This window comes from Pteropus medius, unplaced genomic scaffold, assembly GCF_902729225.1.
Source record: "Pteropus medius unplaced genomic scaffold, Ma_sr-lr_union100, whole genome shotgun sequence".
NCBI classification, from domain to species: Eukaryota; Metazoa; Chordata; class Mammalia; order Chiroptera; family Pteropodidae; genus Pteropus; species Pteropus medius.
The window spans coordinates 20,624-42,976 of NW_024351729.1; the positions used below are offsets into that span (position 1 = coordinate 20,624).

At 38.1% G+C, this 22,353-nt stretch overlaps 1 protein-coding gene across 2 annotated transcripts in view; it reads left to right on the forward strand.

The window, feature by feature from the left end:
• The window catches only part of LOC120587429 (cytochrome P450 3A12), an 89,074-nt gene that overhangs the window by 12,129 nt on the left and 54,592 nt on the right, over positions 1-22,353 (forward strand). The window contains exons 4-6 of one of the 2 annotated variants that reach the window (XM_039844161.1): positions 328-441; positions 690-778; positions 2,059-2,207. The exons of the other annotated variant lie outside the window; for it this stretch is intronic. Coding sequence (XP_039700095.1) covers positions 328-441; positions 690-778; positions 2,059-2,207 — 352 coding nt within the window. The remainder of the gene's footprint in view (positions 1-327; positions 442-689; positions 779-2,058; positions 2,208-22,353) is intronic. 2 annotated transcript variants of the gene reach the window in all.

Below are 22,353 nucleotides of genomic sequence, written 5' to 3' on the forward strand. Positions count from 1 at the left end.
CTACACAACCCTGGAAGATGTACTATATTTTATTCCTATCTAGTCCCCTGGAAGAGAGTTTCTCTGCCACGGGGGTCATTTGCACTGAAAAAGAGATTGTAATATAACAGCTAGATACCACATTGGGTGGCTGGATGTCTCCTCCGCCATCACAGAAGGCTAGACATTTGGAATAAATATATATTGAGTATCTAGCATAGGATCTGCTAATAAGTAGACGATCACTAAATGTTTGTTGACTAATTTATGTCCATTTTATAAATTTTCCACAGCTATTGAGACCTCCAAAACTTATGTAGGGAATAATATCTTTACTTTCAACTTTAGTTACTTGGTCCAGTTGGACCTATGAAAAATGCCTTAACTGCGGCTGAAGATGAAAACTGGAAGAGAATGCGAATGTTACTCTCTCCAACCTTCACCAGTGGAAAACTCAAGGAGGTAAGAAAAGAAAAAAAAAAACATTTAATTTGAAACTTAAGGAATTCATCTAAGAACAAACAGAGTGTAAAACAGTTTTTTTACAACAGGTAGTATGCTGACTTTGAGCTTTTTAAAATTGTCCTAGAAGTGACATTATAAAATTCATTATAAAATGTCATCTACTGCTTCATATTTATAAAAAACAGGTCCTTCTAGGATTCGAGTCTTGGCATTTAACTTCAACTGCTGTTATACTTTGTGTCTAGATGTTCCCCATCCTTAGCCACTATGGAGATGTGTTGGTGAGAAACCTGAGGAAGGAAGCAGAGAAAGGCAAGCTCATCTCCTTGAAAGAGTAAGTAGGGGTGTAGCCACTGGGTTCTGAGCTCTGTCACAAGATCCTCCAGCTGCCTGCGACGGAGCTGAAAGTCCCACTGTCAACTTGCTTTAATGATCAAACAGAAATAGGTGTGTAGTATTACAATGCCAGTGGGACACCCAAGAAGAGATGATTTACCGAAAAAAGCAGAACAGCCAGTAGAGAAATGTCTTCTGTGTACATGAGCCAGGATTTATTTTTCTGCATAATTGTCACCTTGGATATTCTGGAAGACAAAAAATACACAGTTTAAGAAGAAATGTGATCGTACCAAAATTTCGAGTATAGAGCATGGGAAGTAACTTGGCACATATTGGTGGGCAGTGGCTGGGGCAGGAAAGTTACAATGTAGAACTTGGAGCTACTTAAACTCCTTGATTTTGCTGGGGATACCAGCAAAATATGAAACAGTAAATCTTACCACCACTTCTCCTTTCTTTAGTCTCAAAAAAGAGAATGTCCTGTGCAGACTCTGGGTAAGGTGATCGTATCATTTCTTGTCTAAACTAAGATATTTTTCAGTTATGCAGGAGCAACAGATGTAAATTGAGAAAACTGGGAACACATGATCACTGACCTATGGGATTGCCCCAAATCAATTGTGGAGGGCTTTACTATTTTTTTAAAAGTAGGAACATTCTTAGTTCTCACATTTTACAGAAATGAGTTTGCCCTCACAGGAACCTCAAATCACTGGAGTTGAGGAGAGTGGGTCTTTCAGGAGCCATGGCGGGGGTGTGGAGAAAGAAGGATGGCATTGCTGGCAACTGCTGGCAACTCAGAAGAGGGTGCTGCTGTTCTGTAATGTGCTGAAGAGCAATCAGCTCTGAGCATAGACACTCTGGGGAGGCAAGACCCAGATCAATGTCACGTTTCTTGACTCCACTAGGAAGAGTTCTGCTCAAATACAGAGGAGCTACTATTGCCCACACTACTGTCATTTGTCTAACTATGGGCCTCCATCCCTCTGTAACTGATCTCCTTGTGCTTGCAAGTGGGTCTACCTTGCCTCCGTGTCTGCATCAACCCAGCACAGGGTCAGTGATATCCCTGGCACCTGATAAACACTTCATGAGTGAGTGTGACAGGGGCATAGACTCTTCAGATGATCCAGCAGATGGTTTTGAAAGTGTGTGGCTCTTTACGAGTCTTTGCCTGAGCATACGCATTTACATGCTTTTCTTGCTGCATCTGTTGGATAAGGAGAGCAAAGTTGTGCTGATTTTAATTTTCCTTGTCTTTCTTTTTCTACTCAGCATCTTTGGGGCATACAGCATGGATGTGATTACTAGCACATCTTTTGGAGTGAACATCGATTCTCTCAACAACCCACAAGATCCCTTTGTGGAAAATGTCAATAAGCTCCTGAGATTTAGTTTTTTAGATCCACTCATTCTTTCAACAAGTACGTAGACTACTTTATTTATTTATTTTTCTCTTTTCCTCCCTCTTCCTCCCCATCGCCATCTGTCTCTCTATCCCTGTCTTCCTCCCTCTCCTCCTCCTTCTCTGTCTTCTATAAAATCTTTATTGAGGTATAATTCATATTCTATATAATTCATCCAATTAAAAGGTATAATTCTATCACTTTTATAATCTAGTGCCCATCAACAGATAAATTGATAAAGAAAACGTAAGGTATACATATATGTAAGGTGTGTATATATATATATATACACACACATATATACACCAAATGTAATACTATTCAGTCATAAGGAGATAGGAAATCCTCCTATTTGCAACAATATAAATGGATCTTGAGGGCATTATGCTAAGTGAAATAAGTCAGACAGAGAAAGACAAATACTGTATGATATCACTTATATGTAGACTCTAAAAGAATATATAAACTCATAGAAAAGCAAGAAATAATTTGTGGTTATCAGAGGCAGGAGTTGAGGGCAAGAAATTTGAATGAAGTTGGCCAAAAAGTACAAACTTTCAATTATAAGATAAATAAGAGTGTCGATTCTAAAAGATCCCATAACAAGGAAGAAAAACTTTTTGTAAATATATAACTTTACTTATATTAACTAAGCTTATTATGGTAATTAGTTCATCATATATGTATATCAAGTCATTATACTGTACATCTTAAGCATCTACAGTACTCTGTGTCAACTATAATGCAATAAAACTGAAAAAAATGGTTTTTAGTACATTCAAAGATATGTGCAACCATCACGATATCAATTGTTAGAACATTTTTATCAATGTACCTTCTGTCAATTTACCCTGTACCTTTTAACTTTCACCTTCCAGTCTCTATAGCCCTAAGCAACCACTAATTGACTTTCTGCCTCTGCAAATTTCCATGTGCTGGACACTTAATGTAGATGGAATCACATAATATGTGGTCTTTTGTGGCTGGCCTCTTTTATTTAGCATAATATTTTCAAGGTTCATCTATGTTTCTTGTTTCAGTACTTCATTTCATATTGTGGCCAAATAATGTTCATTTGTATGGACATTCTTCTTTTTGTTTATTCATTCATCCGTTGATGGACATTTGGATTGTTTCCACCTTTTGGCTATTGGGAAGAGGGCTGCTATGAACATTCATGTACAGGTTGCAAATTTTTTCAGGTTCTTTGGGTTTTGATTCTTCCACTTAAGGTGGAATTGCTGAATTGTAGAGTAATTCTGTTTAATTTATTAAGAAACTGCAAAACTTTTGTCCACAACATCTATTCCATTTTACATTCCCATCAGTAATATAGAAGGTTTCAGTTACTCCACATCCTCACCAACACCGTGTCAACATTTTTCTATCTTTTGATTGTGGCCATTCTAGTGGGTATGAAATGATATCTCATTTGCATTTTAATTTGCATTTCCCTAATGGCTAATGATTTTGAGCAACTTTTTATATGTTTGTTGACTATCTTACAACTTCCTTCGTAAATGTCTATTTAAATCCTTTGCCCATTTATAATTGTGTTGTTTGTCTTTTAGTTTTTGCATTGTAAAAGTTCCTTATATATTCTAGATAAAAATTTCTCATTAGATATGTGATTTGAGAAATTTTCTCTCATTCTGTAGGTGTCTTTTCTCTTTCTCAATAGTATCCTTTGAAGTAAAACTTTTAATTTTAATGAAGTACAATTTATGCGTTTTCCCTTATTGCCCATGTGCTTTTGGTGTCATGTCTAAAATCCATTGCCAAATATGTCATGAATATTTACCCCTTGGTTTTCTTCTAAGAGTATATAGTTTTAGCCTTTATATTTAGTTCTTTGATCTATTTTGATTTTGTTTTTGTATATGGTGTGAAAAGTCCAACTTCATTCTTTTGCATATTGCTATTCATTTGTCCCAGTACCATTTATTGAAAAGTCCATTTTTCCCCACTGAATGGCCTTAGAACCCTTCTCAAAATTCAGTTGACCTTAACGTGAATAGACATTTCTCCAAAGAGTACATACATGTGGCCAATAGACATATGAAAAGATGCTCAACATCACTAATAATCAGAGAAATGCAAATTAAAGCCACAAAGAGATATCACCTCACACCTGTCAGAATAGCTATTATCAATAAATCAACAAGCAACAAGTATTGGCAGGGATGTGGAGCAAAGGAAACCTCGTCACTGTTGGTAGGATTGTAAATTGGTGCAACCACTCTAGAAAACAGTAAGGAGGTTCCTCAAAAAATTAAAAATTGAACTACCAAATCACCCATGAATTCCACTTCTGGGTATTTATCTGAAGAAATCCAAAACACTAATTCAGAAAGATATATGCATGGAGAGGGTCACTTTATAAGTAATATAAATGTCTAAGCACTATGCTGTATACCTGAAACTAATACAATATTAATGTCAATGGTAATCGAAAATTTAAAAAAAATTTAATCCAAAAAAAAAGGTATATGCACCCCTATGTTCATTGCGACGTTATTTACAATAGCTAAGATATGGAAGCAATCTAAGTGTCCATGACTAGATGAATGGATGAAGATGATGTGGTACATACATGTAATGGAATATTAGTCAGCCATAAAAAGTGAAATTCTGCCATTTGCAACAATATGGATGGTCCTACAGGGTATTATGCTAAATGAAATAAGGCCGAGAAAGACAGAAACTATATGATTCCATTTACGTATAGAATCTAAAAACACAAAATAACCAAACAAATAAAAAAGAAAGATACTCACCAATACAGAGAACACATTTATGGCTGCCAGATGCAAAGGGGCCTTGGAGGACGGGTGAAAAATTTGAAAGGGATTAAGAAGTACAAATTGCCAGTTATAAGACATAGTCATGGGATGTATAGTACAGCATAATAAATATAGTCAATACTACTGTAATAACTATGTATGATGTCAGAAGGTTACTAGACTTATTGGGGTTGTTATTCATAAGGTACATAAATGTCTAATCAGTATATTATACACCTGAAACTAATATAATATATATCTCAATAGTAATTGAAAAATTCATTTAAAAAGTTCAATTAAAAAGTTCATTTCACCTTAGACACAAAGGTTTATTATATGTCTATCTTTATGCTAGTTCCACATTGCCCTAATTACTATAACTTTGTTGTAAATTTTGAAATTGGAAAGTGTGAGTTCTACAACTTTATCCTTGTTTTTTTTTTTTTCATTGGATTTGGTTATTCTTGGTCCCTTTCATTTTTGTAAGAGTTTTAATTTAGCTTGTCAATTTGTAGAAAGAAGCCAGATAATATTTTGATAAAGAATGCATCAAATCTGTAAATCGATTTGAGGAGTATTACCATCTTGACAATATTAAGTTTTCTGATCTATGAACATGAATGTTTTTTCATTTGCTTAGATCTACTTTAATTTATTTTAACATTGTTTTGTTTTCAGAATATAAGTTACACTTCTTTTGTTAAATTTATTTATTCCCTTCTTGATGTTATTGCAAATGAAACCATTTTCTTAATTTCACTTTTGGATTATTATAATTTATACAAAAACTATTGATCTCGCATATTAATCTTCTACCATGAAACCCTTCTTGTTTATTTAAACAGGTTCTAATAGGTTTTTTAGTATATTTCTTACGATTTTTCAATATGTAAGATGATGTTATTGATAATGTAGTTTTTTATTCTTCATTTTCTATATCAATATATTGTATTTCTTTTTTTTTTTTAAATCTATTTCCCTTGGCTAGAACTTCTAGTACAATGTTGAACAGAAGTGGTGAGAGAGGCATCCTTGTCTGGTTTCTAAACTTAGAGGAAACATTCAGATTTTCACTATTAAGTATGGTGTTAGCTACGGGTTTTTCATAGATGCCCTTTATTACATTGAGGAAATTCCTTTCTATTCCTAGGTTATTGAGTGTTTGTCATAAATTGGATTTTGCCAAATGCTTTTCCTGCATCTTTTTAAGTAGGTAGAATCTCTAGAGTTTAGAATAGGAGAGATATAACATTTTATGGGGAGTGAAGAAGTTGGAGGTTGGGAAAAGAAATAAGAAAATTAGTCAGAAAGACAATGTTTAAAATGTCATAATGGACACAATGATTAGTATGTCACTGCATAAATATTATTGAGATAAAAAGTTTATCACTTACTGCAATAGATGGTCAAAGTATATAAATTACTGTTTAAAAATTATTTTCCTGGTACTATAATTTCCCTAATCTTAAATTGGCAAAGAATGACTTCAATTCCAAGTCTCTTATTTTATACATTTAGCAATGGAAGTTCCAATGAGGCACTTGATGAAGTATAATCTATGTTAAATTGGAGCTCACCCAGAGGTAGGAGAGGGCAGGAGTCTTCCCTGGACATTGAGGCAGCAGCTGGCTAACCCAACTTTGCCTTCCTGAACACTAGTGGCTAGCATAAAATAGTCCGAAGGTCAGAGGAACAGGGCTGGTACCCTAGGATTGCACTGAAGGTTAGGCAGAATTCTGTGAGGATGGGACTTTTAAAGCTTCTCACAGAAAAGCTGCTGATGAACTCTGCAAATTTCAGGGGATTCAGCTCATTGGCCATTTGTTAAGAATTAAGGACTGAGGACAAAATGGATAAAGTCCAGGACTTCCTCTTGAGCAAGCAGGAGTGACAGGAAAGGGAGCAGGCAACTCTTTGGCCGGAAAGCCGTGTTCAGAAGCCAGAGATGTTGAAGATCAGAGACAGGACCAAAGAGCAGTTGGAAATTATGGCTGGATTTCTCTTAGGGAAACATCCTGCTCTCTAAGATTTGTAGATGGAAATTTTGTTCACTGATGACTCAGGGGACACTAGTGAGACTTCTGGACTTAAAGGGGCCATATTCTCAGGGAAGAGGTTAAATGTGGCAGTCCTAATTTATTTCCAACTTCACAAGTGACTTTCTGTCATTCAAATTTCTCCTTCTGCTTCCAGCACCGAGTGGATTTTCTTCAGCTGATGATTAACTCTCAGAATTCCGAAGAAACAGACTCCTATAAAGGTAACCAAGGCATAGTTCAGAGGGCCAGTGGTATGGGATGGTTCTGAAAATGTGCAGGAAGATTTCTAGGCAGATAAGAATTTCTGCCAAATTGAGGAAAGGCACATGTTCAGATATAGATGGTAGCCAGTGGCACTTTCTAGAAGCTTGCAGACATGACTTTCTTTGTTCAAAGCTTGAAGGGCAAGCATAAACAAGTATTTTATGCCCAGAAGTCGGTCAGTGGTCTGTGGATCACCTACATCAGAACCTCTGAGGAGCTTGTTTCCAGTGTCCATACTCTGGCTTCATCCAGCCTCACTGAATCAGAACCTCTGCCTGGAAATTTGCATGAAGGCTTCATCACCTCAGGAGGCACATTGCCACAGCGTGGGTGAACTTAATGGGGAACACTGGTTGAAACTGTGGTCACTAGCTTAATCTACTGTAAAATTTTGTTTTTCTTTTGCTGTTAGTAACTTGTGGGGAAGCCTTTGAGACTAAGTAAATATTCTGTTCCTCTTCAAACTCACCTACTAGTTTTTTTTTTTTTATCATTTATGGATGGATTTTGACTGAAATCATTATTACTGCGATGGTCACAAATGAATGACTTTCTAATTCCATCATTTCTTCTACATTTATTAATTGATTTTCCATTATAAGCGAGAGATTTCTATTCTTCCCCAATTATTTATTTCTTTTGTATATCAATGTGATCTCATATATTACAAATTATTCTCTTACATCAGTCTTTTTTAGTTGATGGTCAAATTCTCTCAGGTTTTTCCACTGGAGCTCTTTCAGGTAGGCTGTGGGGTTCCCTTTTCTCTTTCTTTTTCATTTTTTCATTTTTTCAATACACTAATTTTTAGAGCAGTTTTAAGTTCACAGCAAAATTGTGGAGAAGAGACAGAGATATCCCATATACCCCACACCGCAACCTATACTCAAGCCTCCCCAAAATCAAAATCCCTCACAGGTGTGGATCATTTGTTACAATCAGTGAACCTACATTGACACATCATTATCACTCAAAGTTCTTAGTTTACATTTGGGTTCATTCTTGATGTCCATTCTATGGGTTTTAAGAAATGTATAATGACATCTATCTGCCATTATAATACACAGAGTGTCCTGTATTCCTTTCACCTATCAGTTTATGTGCACTTCCTTGCTTTCCAGTGAGAAAATTCCAGGTTTCTCTATATTTCCCATGATCAGCCCTGGAATCAGTCATTTCTCCAAGGAGTTGTGGTCTATTTTAGTGAAAAATGGAATTCAGAAATAAAATATGGGATCTAGGAATGCTCATTGCTACTAGGGTTTCTCTGCTTGTATCACCTTAAGGACAAGCTAAGACCATCAAATGTATTCATATAGGTCTGATAAACATAAATATTTGAATATATATTCATAACCAGATTAGCAATGTAAAGATCTCTTTGTCTCAATAAATCTCTCATTTATAGTTTGTTTCCATACTATAAATAATCCCATTATTAGTTTTAAGTTACCAATAGTTTGACCACCATCCTATAAAATTCATGAATATTAAATGTTCGTTCTAAGGAGGATGAATGATATAACTGTAGTACACCATTATACACATATCTGTATCTGTGTCTGCACTTATATTCTTCCTTCTTTCTTCCTTCCTTTCTTCCTCCCTTCTATCCTTCCTTCCTTCCTTCCTTCCTTCCTTCCTTCCTTCCTTCCTTTTCCTTCCTTCCTTCCTTCCTTCCTTTTCTTTTTTTTCTTTTCCTTTCTTTTCTTTCTTTCATCCATTTAGAAGACATGTGCCCCAGGGCTCTTATTACGTGATGCCTCTTAAACGTATAATCCATGCTTCTTAAACTTAGAGTGTACACACAAATTGCCACATCTCTGAAATTTCAGATTGTGATTCAATAGTTCTAGTGTGGGGTTTGAGCCTCTGTGTTTCTAATAACCTCCCAGATGCTGCCTATGCTGCTGGTTTATGGACCATACTTTTGAGTAACCAGAGTTTATCTGTAACCCAATATTTTCTCTTAAGTTCCTGCAAACACGTTTAGATAAACGATCCTTTAATTTTTCTCTACATAAGCCTCTCAATTTTTTTTCACATACATTTTATCTAGAATAATTTATCATTTTCCTGGTGGAGAATTCTACCCCATATTTTTGCAGCTAAACTACTTTTAGGATTCTCCAAGGAACATACTGATTACACTGTTGTGTTGCACAAAAATGCTACTCTTGAAATTTCACAGGCGTGTTAGTGGTGAGAGTGGCATAACCAGGAACAGATGGCCAAGAATAGTATAGCCCTTTGAGAAAACTGGATTAAGACAACGTTTGCCTTTTTCAGGCTCTGTAATATACACATCAGAGTACAAACCATTTCCAGTTTGACTCTGAATTGCTTTTCCAATTTCTTCCCCTCAGTCTTTGGTAGTTTCATTTAGATTTTTCAGCATCGAAACTATGATAAACATTGACCTACTTTATGTAAAACATCGTTTTTCTCTTTTTAGCTATGTCTAATCTGGAGCTTGTGGCCCAATCTATTGTCTTTATTTTTGCTGGCTATGAGACCACTAGCACTACTCTTTCCTTCCTTATGTATATTTTGGCCACTCACCCTGACATCCAGCAGAAAGTGCAGGAGGAGATTGATGCAACATTACCCAATAAGGTGAGTGGGCGATACCTGGAGAGGGAGGGAGGAAGTGAAGCCTTAGCTGGAATGCCTCCTCACCACTTGCTGGGAAAAGTTTTGCAGAACGTAAACATCAGTTTTTTCAACTGAGCTATTTAGGAAGGGTGTAAAGAGAAAAACAAAGGGAGAAACATAGGTAATGAGTGCTAGTAAGAGATACATAAGATCTTTAAAAAAGTGCTTGTTCCGGCATATCAATTCCTGTTACCATAATAATGCCAATTAAAAATAAAAATAAAAATAAATCTCCGTGGCAATTATCAATAAGAATTTGTTACACAAGTGCTTTGACAGATTTCTCTGTTAATATCAGTGGGATTTGCTTTGGTCTGGCTATCGGCTAATTTAGACTGCACTTGGATAAACTGATAGGCTGACTCAGATCCACACATGTTCCAGGTGACTCCCATACTCCAGAAAACTAGCCCAGTTGTGTTCTTCTCAGGTAATGGCATAGTGCAGGAACAAGAAACCCAATCATAGAGGTGACTTTCAGAACTCTTCCTGCATCACACTTATCCAACATTTCACTGGTTCAAAGAAAACCACATGGCCAACCCCAGCTTCATAATGGGAGGGCACCACCAAGTTAGATGGCAAAGGACATGGACACAGGGAGGGATTGCACCATTATGGCAATCTACCACCTTGGGTAAAATTTTCAGACTAGGAGAAGCCTTGTATACAGGAAAGAGCATTGGGTAGAAAATGGAAGATAAGAGTTTAAGTCCAGAATGTGGTTTGACAAGTCTTATGAGCTTTCTGAGTCATAGGCCCTTCAGATATAAGATTTTAGGGCCTACCTAAAGTAGAGATTCTTCTTCTTCTGGAAAGCCTATATTAGGATTCTTCTGATTGCAATAAGATGGAAAGGTCACTAAGAGAGAGAAATTACCTAAAGCATTGTGTTCTGCCCTTTTTATAGTAGTAATTGTAATAATTGTATCAACTGTAAGAGCCAACATTTGCTTCTTACCGTATATGTCTGTTTTAAATGTGTTGTATTCATAAATGAATTTAGTGTTCAAAAAATTATGTCGAGATAGACTAGGTTGTGTCTCAGTAACAGATTGGCCGTCAAGTCTGAGTGGCTTTACAAATCAAAAGTTTACTTCTAACTCACATTTACATGTCCAACAGGGATTATTAGTGGAGGATGAGAGTAGGAGTCTCTGCTTCTCATTGTTACTCAAAAACATAGGCAGAAGTCTCCACTTTCCTGAAGCTTCACTCTCTGGAACTGAGGGCTTCATTTGTGGGGGCAAAATAAAAAACTAGAGTGTTCCTCACTGTATTTTCATATGTTTTGGTCCTGAACTGACATATTCCACCTCAGCTCATAGTTTATTTGCAAAGCTGGTTTCCTCTAACTTCATGTGGGCTTGGAGATGTGGCATACATGGATATTGGGTGAGCGGTGAATATCTCTGCCACATAACTCTGAATTTTCAAATCTAATGATCTCCATGTAATATATCAGCAAACTGAATTACGGAGAGATGAAATAACTTTCATATACTAGTCATACAGCTAATGGTGAAGAAGCCAATATTAAAACCAGGGTGTCTTGATCCTGAGCCAAACTCTTAACCTCTCTAATATTGCCTCTTCAATATAACACTAAATGATAACCACATATTGTCCACAGAGTTTTCAGATCTTTGCTGAAACTAAACTTCTTTGTGGTGTGAAGAGACTGGCCTCTGGGCCTGGAGATGCTTGTTTGAGGTCTTCATAGCTTACAGTCAAGCCGTGAAATGGCAATTCAGAGACTGTTGCATGTGTTGCATGAGACAGACAGCATGGAGCTGAGGAGGGTTCCATCTCTTTGTAACTTTCCCTAGAATGAAATTGTGGACCATGCTAGCATCCAGCAACCCCTCATTTGCCACATTTGGTTTGGAAAGAAACGAGTTTCTCTCCAAATTATTTATAGAATTTCCATATAACATCATTCTCTCTCTTTCTCTCTTTCCCTCTCTCTCTCTCTCTCTCTCTCTCTCTCTCTCTGTCTCGTACAGATATGTGACTTTTATTTTGAAGGAAATAGTGACTTTGACATATTTCACTTAAGAATAAGGGCTATTAGTCACAGTTCTCCACTTGAGAAAGAAAACTCACTCCATAGTAATATGAGAGATTTCAAAATATATTTAGGGGATTGTCACAACTGTCTCCCTAAGTCATAACTACTCCACATATCCCAATGAGCCATTGAGCAATTCAAAGGACATGATAGATATTAAAATGTCTGTAAATCCTAAGGTCCTTTACCAAAATGAGTTATTCTTAGGAGCTCCTAACAGTTCAAGAGTATTGCATAGACTGAGTTGAAAGTTGAGTCGATCCCAAAACTGTTTCTAGAATCTGTTTCAGTTCATCAAAATCTGTTTCTTTCTTCCCAGGTACTTCCCACTTATGATGCCCTGACACAGATGGAGTACCTTGACATGGTTTTGAATGAAACTCTCAGATTATACCCAGTTGTTGGAAGAATTGACAGGATGTGTAAAAAGGATGTAGAAGTCAATGGGGTGTTCATTCCCAAAGGGACACTGGTGATAGTGCCAAGCTTTGTCCTTCACCGAGACTCAGCGTTGTGGCCAGAGCCTGAGGAGTTCCGTCCTGAAAGGTACCAGGCCCCTGGGAAAGGGACCCACCCTGATCCAAGCTGGTTGGAGCATATTCTGATGTCTATTCATGTAGATGACAAATGAGTGGTTGTATAATCATTTATTTGTACTCATTTTCATTTTTAGAAGTTTGTATTTTATTACAAAGGTGATTACTGTTGGTTGTCAAAATTTTATACTCTATGCTAGAAGAAATTGTATCAATCCACAGTCCTAATACCTTAGAAAGACCTTACTAATAATGTGTTTAATGTCAAAATTGACATTTTTCTATGCATATATATTTTTTTAAAAAATAAGAATGGTAATATACTTTATTTTGAACTACTTAATTTATTAAACAGTAAAGTAGAAACAACATCATATTATGTATAACAATTATATACATATATAGGTATACATATATATTTATTTATGTGTACATGTTTGTATGCATATGCCATAATTTACTTAACCACTATCTGACTTTAGGAAAATAGCCTTCTTTTTCTTTAAGTCTTTTTGTGCTGTTCACTTTGGCTCTCTAAATTTACCACCAACATTCTCACAGTCTATTTTTTTTTTTCACACATCAGCCACCGTTCGTCTAGCATTATTGTGAGAGTGCAAGCTGAGAAACTGAGAGGTCCTCACCTTGATGGTTTAAGCAGTATCACTGAGGACAGAGACAAACGCAGTTCCCCCAGTGCCTCTGTGGCTGCAGTCCTGACCTTACTACTCTCAGTATTTGGTGACTCTTCCAAAGTGAAGCCATTTGTTCTTTATAGGTCTGAGATATTCCTCCTCGAAGGGAATCTTAGCATGCTCTTCTGGGAATTCAGAGACAAGGTCTGGCTTTGGGCATAACTTGAACTCTGGGAAAAGCTGATGTTTCCCACTTATTCTATTTTTGAGCAAAATTGGAATGAACTATTGGGGGCACTAGCTGGGATCAAGACTTTCATTATCCGAATTATAAGATCCCTAATGGCAGGGACTGTGTCTCATTTGCCATAATGTCCTTACTTCTAGCATAGTGTCTATATATAGTACTTGTAGAAAGTACAAGTTAGAGTTGAACAAGTCTTCTGTTTTCTGGACCAGGAGACATCTGCGTTTCCCCCAAGTTCAGCAGTTTCCTCCACTGTAGCTTCATGAACATTTTACTATACTTTTCTTTTTAAATTAAATTGACCCTACTTTTCTTTTGAAATTAAATTTAGTGGGGTAACATTGGTTAATAATATTATATAATATTCAAGTATACAACATTACAATATAATATCTGCGTGCTCTATTATACTAGTCTCTTTCCATCACGTTGTATTTGACCCCCTTTACCCTCTTTGTCCTCCCTACCCCCACCCTTCTTCTACCATTCTGTTTTCTGTATCTGTGAATTTATCTTTTTGCTTGTATTGTTTTTTTTTTATTTTTTTGCTTTTTCTTTTATATCCAACATATGAGTGGAAACATTTCACTTAGCATTATAAGCTCAAGATCCATCCATATTGTCACAAAGGCAATATTTCTCTTTTTTATGGCCAAGTAGTATTCCAAATGTGTACCACACTGTCTTCATCCAATCATCTGTCGACGGACACTTGTTTTGTTTTAATATCCTCGCTATTGTAAATAATGCTGCAGTGAACATATGGTACATATATAGTTACCAAAAAGTGTTTTCAAAATTTTGAGGTGGATATCTAGAAGAGGCATTGCAGGGTCATATGGTAGCTTCATATTAATTTTTTGCATGAACCTCTGTATTGTTCTCCATAGTGGCTACAGTAGTTTATATTCACACCAACAGTGTACGAGGGTTTCCTTTTCCCTTCCTCCTCGTCAACATTTATTATTTTTTTTGTCTTATTGATGGTAGCCTTCTAATGAGAATGAGGTGGTATACCATTGTAGCTTTGATTTGTATTTCCGTTAAAACTAGTGATATTGAGGATTTCTTCATATATCTATTGGCAACTTGTACTTCTGTTTGATTCATTCAGTCATCAAAGAGAGAGGAAGTGCTTACCATATATCAGGAAGTGGGTCAGACAGTGAGAAATCCAAATGTTAAAATAATGGCTATATAGAGAATTTTTGACATATACACAAGCATTTTCTATACACACAAGGAATGTTTCTATAGAATACTATGGAATATTTGTAGGACTAGTGTGCCCATCATGTGCCTTACAGCCATCAACCCGTGTTCACTACACCATCCCCACACACCTGCTGCCATCCTTCTGATATCCATATTTTTTTTAAGGCACAGCATCTGTAAATATTCCCTACTTCTCCAAAATATAAAGACTCTTAAAAATATATGACCACAATGCCATTAACACTTTCCTCAATTCCAGATGTTTTCCTTGATATATTCAAGCATTGAAGAATCAAATTTGAATACAACATATGTCTAAACTTACCAGAATTTATAGCCTAGTGGAAGATTAGAAATGGAGATCAGTGATTATACTAGAGGAGATTAGCATCATGCGCCCAGGAAAATCACCTGATTTATGTTATTCTATGTGAGAGAGAGGAACATAGCAGAGAGGTGAATAAAAGGGAGTTAAGGCAAGAAAAAAGAAAGGAAGGAAAAAGGAAAGAAAAGAAAAAATAATTTAAATAATGGGAGGTATTATTCCTCCTTCCTTCCTCCATGAGCATGTGACCATCATTGTTTGAGTAGAGTCAGGAACTTGCTTTTCCTTCAATCAGTCTCATTTCCTCTATGCCTTTCAGAGTGTGAACCTTTCACCACCCTGAATGTAATTTTACTGTTTAAAGGTATGTTTTCCTCTAAACAGCATTCATCCTATCTCTTCAATGAGACTGGATTCTCCTTTAGAGTAAGGGGAATGGAATGGATCTGTTGCTTAGAATCCTCGCAGCAAAATAACAATAGCAGCATCTCAGTGACTAGCCCATGGAAGCTTCCAGTATACGACTGGTCGAGGAGTCTAAATAAGAAGCAAAAACAGGAAGATCTTGTGGTGTTTATGTTTCATTAACTGGCTTTTTTCATCTACTGTTATGGAACCAGGTTCAGTAAGAAGAACAAGGACAGCATAAATCCTTACATATATCTGCCCTTTGGAACTGGACCCCGAAACTGCATCGGTATGAGATTCGCTATGATGAACATGAAACTTGCTGTCGTCAGGGTCCTGCAGAACTTCTCCTTCAAACCTTGTGAAGAAACACAGGTCAGACACTTGACATTCTGCATAAATAATTCTTTACTGAGAGATTGTTTAAACTGGGGGATACATATATGCTCATATATGTGTATAAATGTATATGTGTATAAATATACTCATTCATTGCTTAGTAATTTATTCTATAGAGCAGAGAATCTATTTGGAGTCATCTGCAGCCATTGGTTAGACATTTAAATAGTTTCTGAAATGATCCTCCTGATTATTCTATCACCCATCTGGCTCTACACATAGCCATTCCATTATTGACTATACATTCCATTATTGACTATACGTTACTTTATTGACTGTAGTCAATACTACTATTGACTATATTCCCTATGCTGTTCTCTACATCCTGTCACTGTTTTTAACTACTAATTTGTACTTCTTCAACCCTTAACTTCTTTTTTCCAGTACCACATCCCTCCTCGCCTCTGACAGTCACCAAATTTTCCTTTGTATCTGTGAGTTTGTTTTTGTTTAGTTTGTTCCTTTTGATCATCTGTGACCTTTAAGATCCAATTAGTTTAGAGTGCTAAATTTTTGGCTTTATAAAGACCCACTGTAAAGATCATGTAGAATCAGTGGAGCGAGCATGACATGATGATGCACAGTCCTTTGAGAAAAGCTTTAAATTTGGTTTCCAGTCCACTGGAAGGAAGGGGAAGCATGCGCAGTCATGAAGTGCAATGATAATACCCGCATCATGACTTTTGAACGATGCTTTTCTCCACCAGAACTTACAGAAGTTCTTGTGACAGTGGTTCTCCACCACCAGCTGTACAGTGAAATCAGTGGGGAGCTTAAAAAAAATCCTGATGCCTAAGTCCTCTCAGATTCTAAAATCGTTCATCCTGCGTGACTTTCAATGCGCCCCCGTTGATTCTCATGTGCAGCCAAGGCTGAGAATCTCTGATTAAAGCATTTCTGCCAGATGTGAGGGGCTCCCACAGTCCAGGGCCACCCTGGCTACTTGACCTCACCTCTGGGATCCCTGCTGCCCTCAAGCTGGGCTCCTTGTGCATCCGAGTAAGAGCTCTATGATGTTCTTCTTGCTCTCCTCCCCATTCTGTTCTCATCGTTCAAGTGCTAGTTAAATCCCAAGTCCTTCCAGGCACCTTCCTCATCTATTCCAAAGCACATTTTCTCCTCAGCTCTGTTATCACTTACTGCAGGCTGGTATAATCGGTTATACCCCCTAAACTAATACTTTGTCATTAAAACATCCAGTCTGATTCTCTGTTTTCTTTTTACCTCTGAATGTCTTTAACTCATTTTGCACCTCATTTTTCCCCATAAATTCCCAATGGTGCATTGCAGTCATGGAGGAAACTCTTAGTGATTTTCAGTTGATTTAGAACTCATGGATATAAATTTTAAACAATTTAATTTGAAAATTTTAACAAATAACATTTGTGATATGCATTTTGTATGTGTGTCAGTCTGTGTACAGGGGAAATATATACTTGCCACTTGAAATTATAAAATAGGGAGGTTTTACATTAACAGAATGGTCACTCCTCTGAAGAACAGACAGAATCGTTGACATTGATTCATGTCAAGCACGGCCCTATAATAAAGCTTCTTTCTAGGATCCGTGCATTTAATATTCAGCTCTTCCTCTTAAGTAGGCTTTCTTGGGGAAGATCAGGGTGATAGAAATACTTTTTTATCTTATTTATGGCTTTGGGCAACTGTGTAGCTATCCTGTAAATGTGTACAAATGGGGGACTCAGCCGTGAGAGACAGGGCCTCTGGAACACCTGGGGTCCGGGAGACACTCCCTGCAAGTTCCCAGTCATTCAAGGCTGGCACTTCTCACCCTCCATGACAATTAGCTTGCCCTTCTCTCAACTAGATTATAAAGTTATTCTGTTGGTGGCTCCCCCAAATACTGAATGATTGACTGCATGAAAATAGAGCTAAAATATTAGTCCAAACACTATATAGATTTTCAGAAGTTCATCATTTACACTACACTTGGGAGCCAGGAGATGTTAGAAAACGGGCACGAAGCTTCACAAAATCAACTCTGTGTGGCTTTTCATATCGTTTACCATAATACCTAAGAATCTGGTTTAAATTTTAAAATTCATCTTTTTACCTTAAAGTTCAAACCAACAACTAATTTGATTTCACCTCTGGCCTTGAATACAATAGGTGCTGTATTGATATTTTGTTGAATATATATATATGGATGCATGACTTCACTATTCAGTCTTGACACAGCTTATTGAATCAGTATAAAGAAGCAAAAATATATATGCTAAAAGTAATTTTTATATGCTTATAAAGTACTATTATCCTTAATGTATCTTGTTTACTTTGCTTTTTTTGTTGATGGAGCTTCAGTGTTCAGTTCTAATGTGCTTATTTAACATTTGCACATCCCTCTGGAAATAAATTCTCAAGGACTTACTAAACCACAAAGACCCATTGTTCTAAAGGTTGAGTTGAGAGATGGAACTCTAAGTGGTGCCTGACTCTCCCTAAGGTTCTTCAAGGAAGCTGTAGCCCACAACACCCAAGACTTCAATTTACTTTCTGAAATTAAGATCGGCTAAACCTACTGCACTTGATGGATGAGCAGGGAGTCTGTGCATTCCTTTAGCTTTCTCAGTGTCTACACAGAGTATTATGTATTGTGTTATATAAATGAAGTGACTAAATAGGTGCCACATATGTAGACCTCGCTTATTCGGTTCTCATAGTACTATCTCCATCCACCTCCACTCAGCACCATCTACTCTTCTTAAGCACTGATCAAGCATGCAAATTTCTCAACAATTTTATCAATAAACTTTAATGACAACAAGAATTATTGTGGTAACTGCGGTAGTGACATTTATATCATGTGTTTTATTTTGAATGTTCTATATTTTGCTTTATATTAAGCAAGTCAAGAAACATTTTTTCACAATAGTATTATCTGATGCCCTCTTGCACCATAGGGGAAAATCTATAAAACCTAATCACTGAGAGCCAGTGACTAAAAGTTTTTGACTCTCACAATTGCTGGTTGGGTGGAGCCTTTTTCAGAACTCCAATTTGATATATTAAGATAGATGAGAGTTAATGCATTGTGATTGCCTGTTTCTTAGAAAGTATATTCATAGTTTAATTCTACCTTTTTTGGAGCACATTTTTTTTGTAACAAAAAGCTGAGGCACTTATTATTATACTATTAATTTTGATTTAATGATGCATCTCATTTCTCTTGACCTTTCCGGAAGTCAGGAACCATGTTTTCTTGACACAATTAACATAGAACAAAAGATGGTCGATTGGTCAATTGATTGGGCAGAAAAGCTACAAGCATTCGTCAGTATTACTTGTTATCTGGAGCTGCACGGGGTTCTTTCTTTTCCTTTTCTGCTCCTCCCCTCCCCTTTATTTTCCATCCTTTCCTTCTCATGGATGCCATCTAGTGCTCCTTCTATATTTTTTCTTCCCTTCGCCTCCCCTCCCTTTTCTTCCCCTCGCCTCCCCTCCCCTCTCTTCTCACCCTTCCTCCACTTCCCTCCCCACCCCTCCCCTTTTGCTCCCTTCCCTCCCGCTCCCCTCCTTTCCTCTTCTCTCCTCCCCTCCAATCCCCTCCCTTCCTTTCCCTTCCCCTCCCTTGCTTTTCCTTCTTGGATAATTCAGTCCTAAAGCTAATAACAGGGGCACAGTATGTGACAGACACATAGTGAGGAGGGCACAGGGGCAGAGAAGGGAGTCACAGTGACTTCAGGTCAGAGACCGAGTAGAGAGGGGGGGTGTCCACATGAAGGAGCAGACTGGCATGAGAGTGGGAAACCAAGCAAAGTGAGAAGGATGTCCATGCTGAGGGGTGGCCTAGCAAAAGCAGCCAGAGCCCAAATAGAGTGTGGAGAATCTAAATAGAGTAAAGACAGCATCTGTGAGTTGAAAGGGATGGCATGGGATTTGGCTACCTGAAAGAAGACTGACCGAATAAGTAAATGTATTAAAGGCAAAAGAAGCCAGATTTTGTACTGTTGGAAGAAGGAGTACTGATTAAGAAAAAGAGAGAAACCATAATGAACTCAGAGATTGGAACTGAATGTATCAGTGTAAATTCATGGTTTTCTATATAGATAGATGATAGCTAGCTAGCTAGCTAACTAGATGTGCATGTGTGTGCGTGTCTGTACATGAGTGTATGTACACACCTGTGAAGGGGTAGGGTCCTAGCAGTTGTCCTGATGGCAGGGTGAAGATTACTGCTGCCAGTGGGGTGTGGCAGTTGAGATGGAAAGCTCTTCCTGAATTCATTAACCAGCTCTGCCACTTACAAGCTAGGTGACCTAGTTTTTTAACTTGGTGAACCTCAGATTCCTCACCTGAGAAGCAAGAATGATAATAGTACCTACCTCATGGGATAATTATGAGGATTATGGAATGATTCCAGGCACATGGTGAATGAGCAAAAGTGCTGGCCATTGTCATTAAGATTCATACTTCCAAAAAAAAAAAATCCATACTTTCAGAACAGTGCTTTCTGAGCTGTAGAAATCATGGAAACAGCCCCATTTACCACAGGCCAATTTGTGGAAGAGACAAACTGCTGAATCATTCAGTCACTGGATGACTGAAAATACTTTCTGAGGTCTCAGTTCTTTCCCATCCCCAACCTCTGTGATGCTGCACTATGATATGAAGAAGTGGGTTTTCCTATAAACACAGTTTACCAGTTTTTTTGGTCTGGACTTATGTCCTGCCCTGATATCCACTCCATGCCCTGCTTTGTCCTTTTATGGCCCCGTCTGCAGCCCCCATTTAATGAGCACATTGCTGTATTGGACGGCTTTCCCTTAAACACACTTGACCATTATTGGGAACTTGTGTCTATTATTGGGAACTTATGTCTCTGCCTCTGGCAGAGAAATGGCAGTGATGGAATATCCTAGGTCTTCATGTCTTACGGTTTTGGTGAATCGACTTATTTTGAACTGACTTCAAAATAAGTGCCAGAAGTAGGCACTGTGCTTAAAGTCAGCTGCTCAAAGTGTCAATGGCCCTATGGCTCTGGCCATATTTGCCCAAAGCTTGACCCTCCCTATTCCACAGACTTGCAAGTGGCTTACATTATTGTGTCCCATGACCCTTCATGATATCCCTTAAGAACTGGTACTAATGATTATTCAGTTAGTCTGTTTACTGAGTGATGTCAACAGGGTTGGTTTCTTCTGAGGCCTCTCTACTTGGCTAAGATGGCCATCTCTTCCCTGTCTTCACGTGGTCTTCCCTCTATGCCTGTCTGTGTCTGAATCTTCTTCTAGGACACCAGTCATACTAACTTGGAACCCACCCATATGTCCTCATTTAAAGTTAATTCGCCCTTTAGAGGTCCTGTCTCTAACTACAGTCCCATTCTGAGGTACTTGAGGTAAGGACTTCAACGTACAAATTTTGGAGCAGTGTACACAATTCAGCCTATAACAGGATTTGAGGAGAGCGCATGTGCCTGCACGTGGCTGTCAGGGGAAGGCTAAGGGGACCCGTCTCACACAACAGTGAACATGCACTCCCATCGAGGCTGGGTGGAGGAAGGCCCCAGGTCACAAGAGCGACCCTCAGGCCTGATAGAACCACAAAACCAGCTGCAGACCCTCGAGGAGCCTCTGCAGAACCGGAGCGAGAAACAGATATGCCTTGCAAATGCCCAGGGCAGAGTGAGGGTCTGAGGCCCATTTTCCCATTTCCATAGTTCATACTCCCAAACACCCCTATCTCATCCTGGGAAGAGCAGGCAGAAAAAGGGGTCAGAAAGTCTAAACTCAGAGAAACTCAGTTACACAAATGAGACCACAAAGTTGGTTATGGTAATCAAAAAATTCCCCTTTCCAATCATGCCCCAGGTAGGGTCTTGTGGGGATTGATGATCACATTTATGTAAAGTTAAAAGGCTGCATTTTCTTTGGGCATCAGTATGCATTTTCAAAAGTGCTACATCTCTCATTTCTATAGTTGATACTTAACACAATTGATTGATGAACAAAGATGAAATGAAAGGATTCTCCGCAGTCAATCCAAGACTTTAATTTTACAGGTGCCTCACTTAATCATCCTAACAGCCCTCTGAGGAAACTGAGGCACAGAGAGGTTAATGACTTGCCTAAGGCGAGAGAACTGGAAAAGGCAGAGCTCTCCAGACCTGTGGCCTTAACCATATGCAGTGATGTTGCCAAACGACCTCGTGAGTCCCACAGCTGGGGTGGGGTCCAGGAGGCCCCCAAAGGGCAGGGGTGGCTTTGAGGCTAAGCCGACTCCGCTTATGTTCTATCAAGGCCTAGCACACTGCTGAACACATAGTAGGTCTTCAGTAAAACCGTCTCATGACTGTTTGTGAAACGGGTATTGGGAACAGCATATGGACTTTCACCAGCACCATTCGTCCTTATGCTATTTAGGGATTATCCAACAGCTGTTATCAGGATGTTTGTCTCAAACTTGCCTGGGAAGTAAGCAGGAGGCTCTTGGAGGGGCTTTTGTTAAGATACACAAACATTTCCTGAGCCCCACTCTGGGCAGACACAAGATACCCCTAGTTTGGTGGATAAGTGTCAGGCCCTTGAACAGATCGATTCAATATGGCAGAAGGTCAGCCCAGTGCT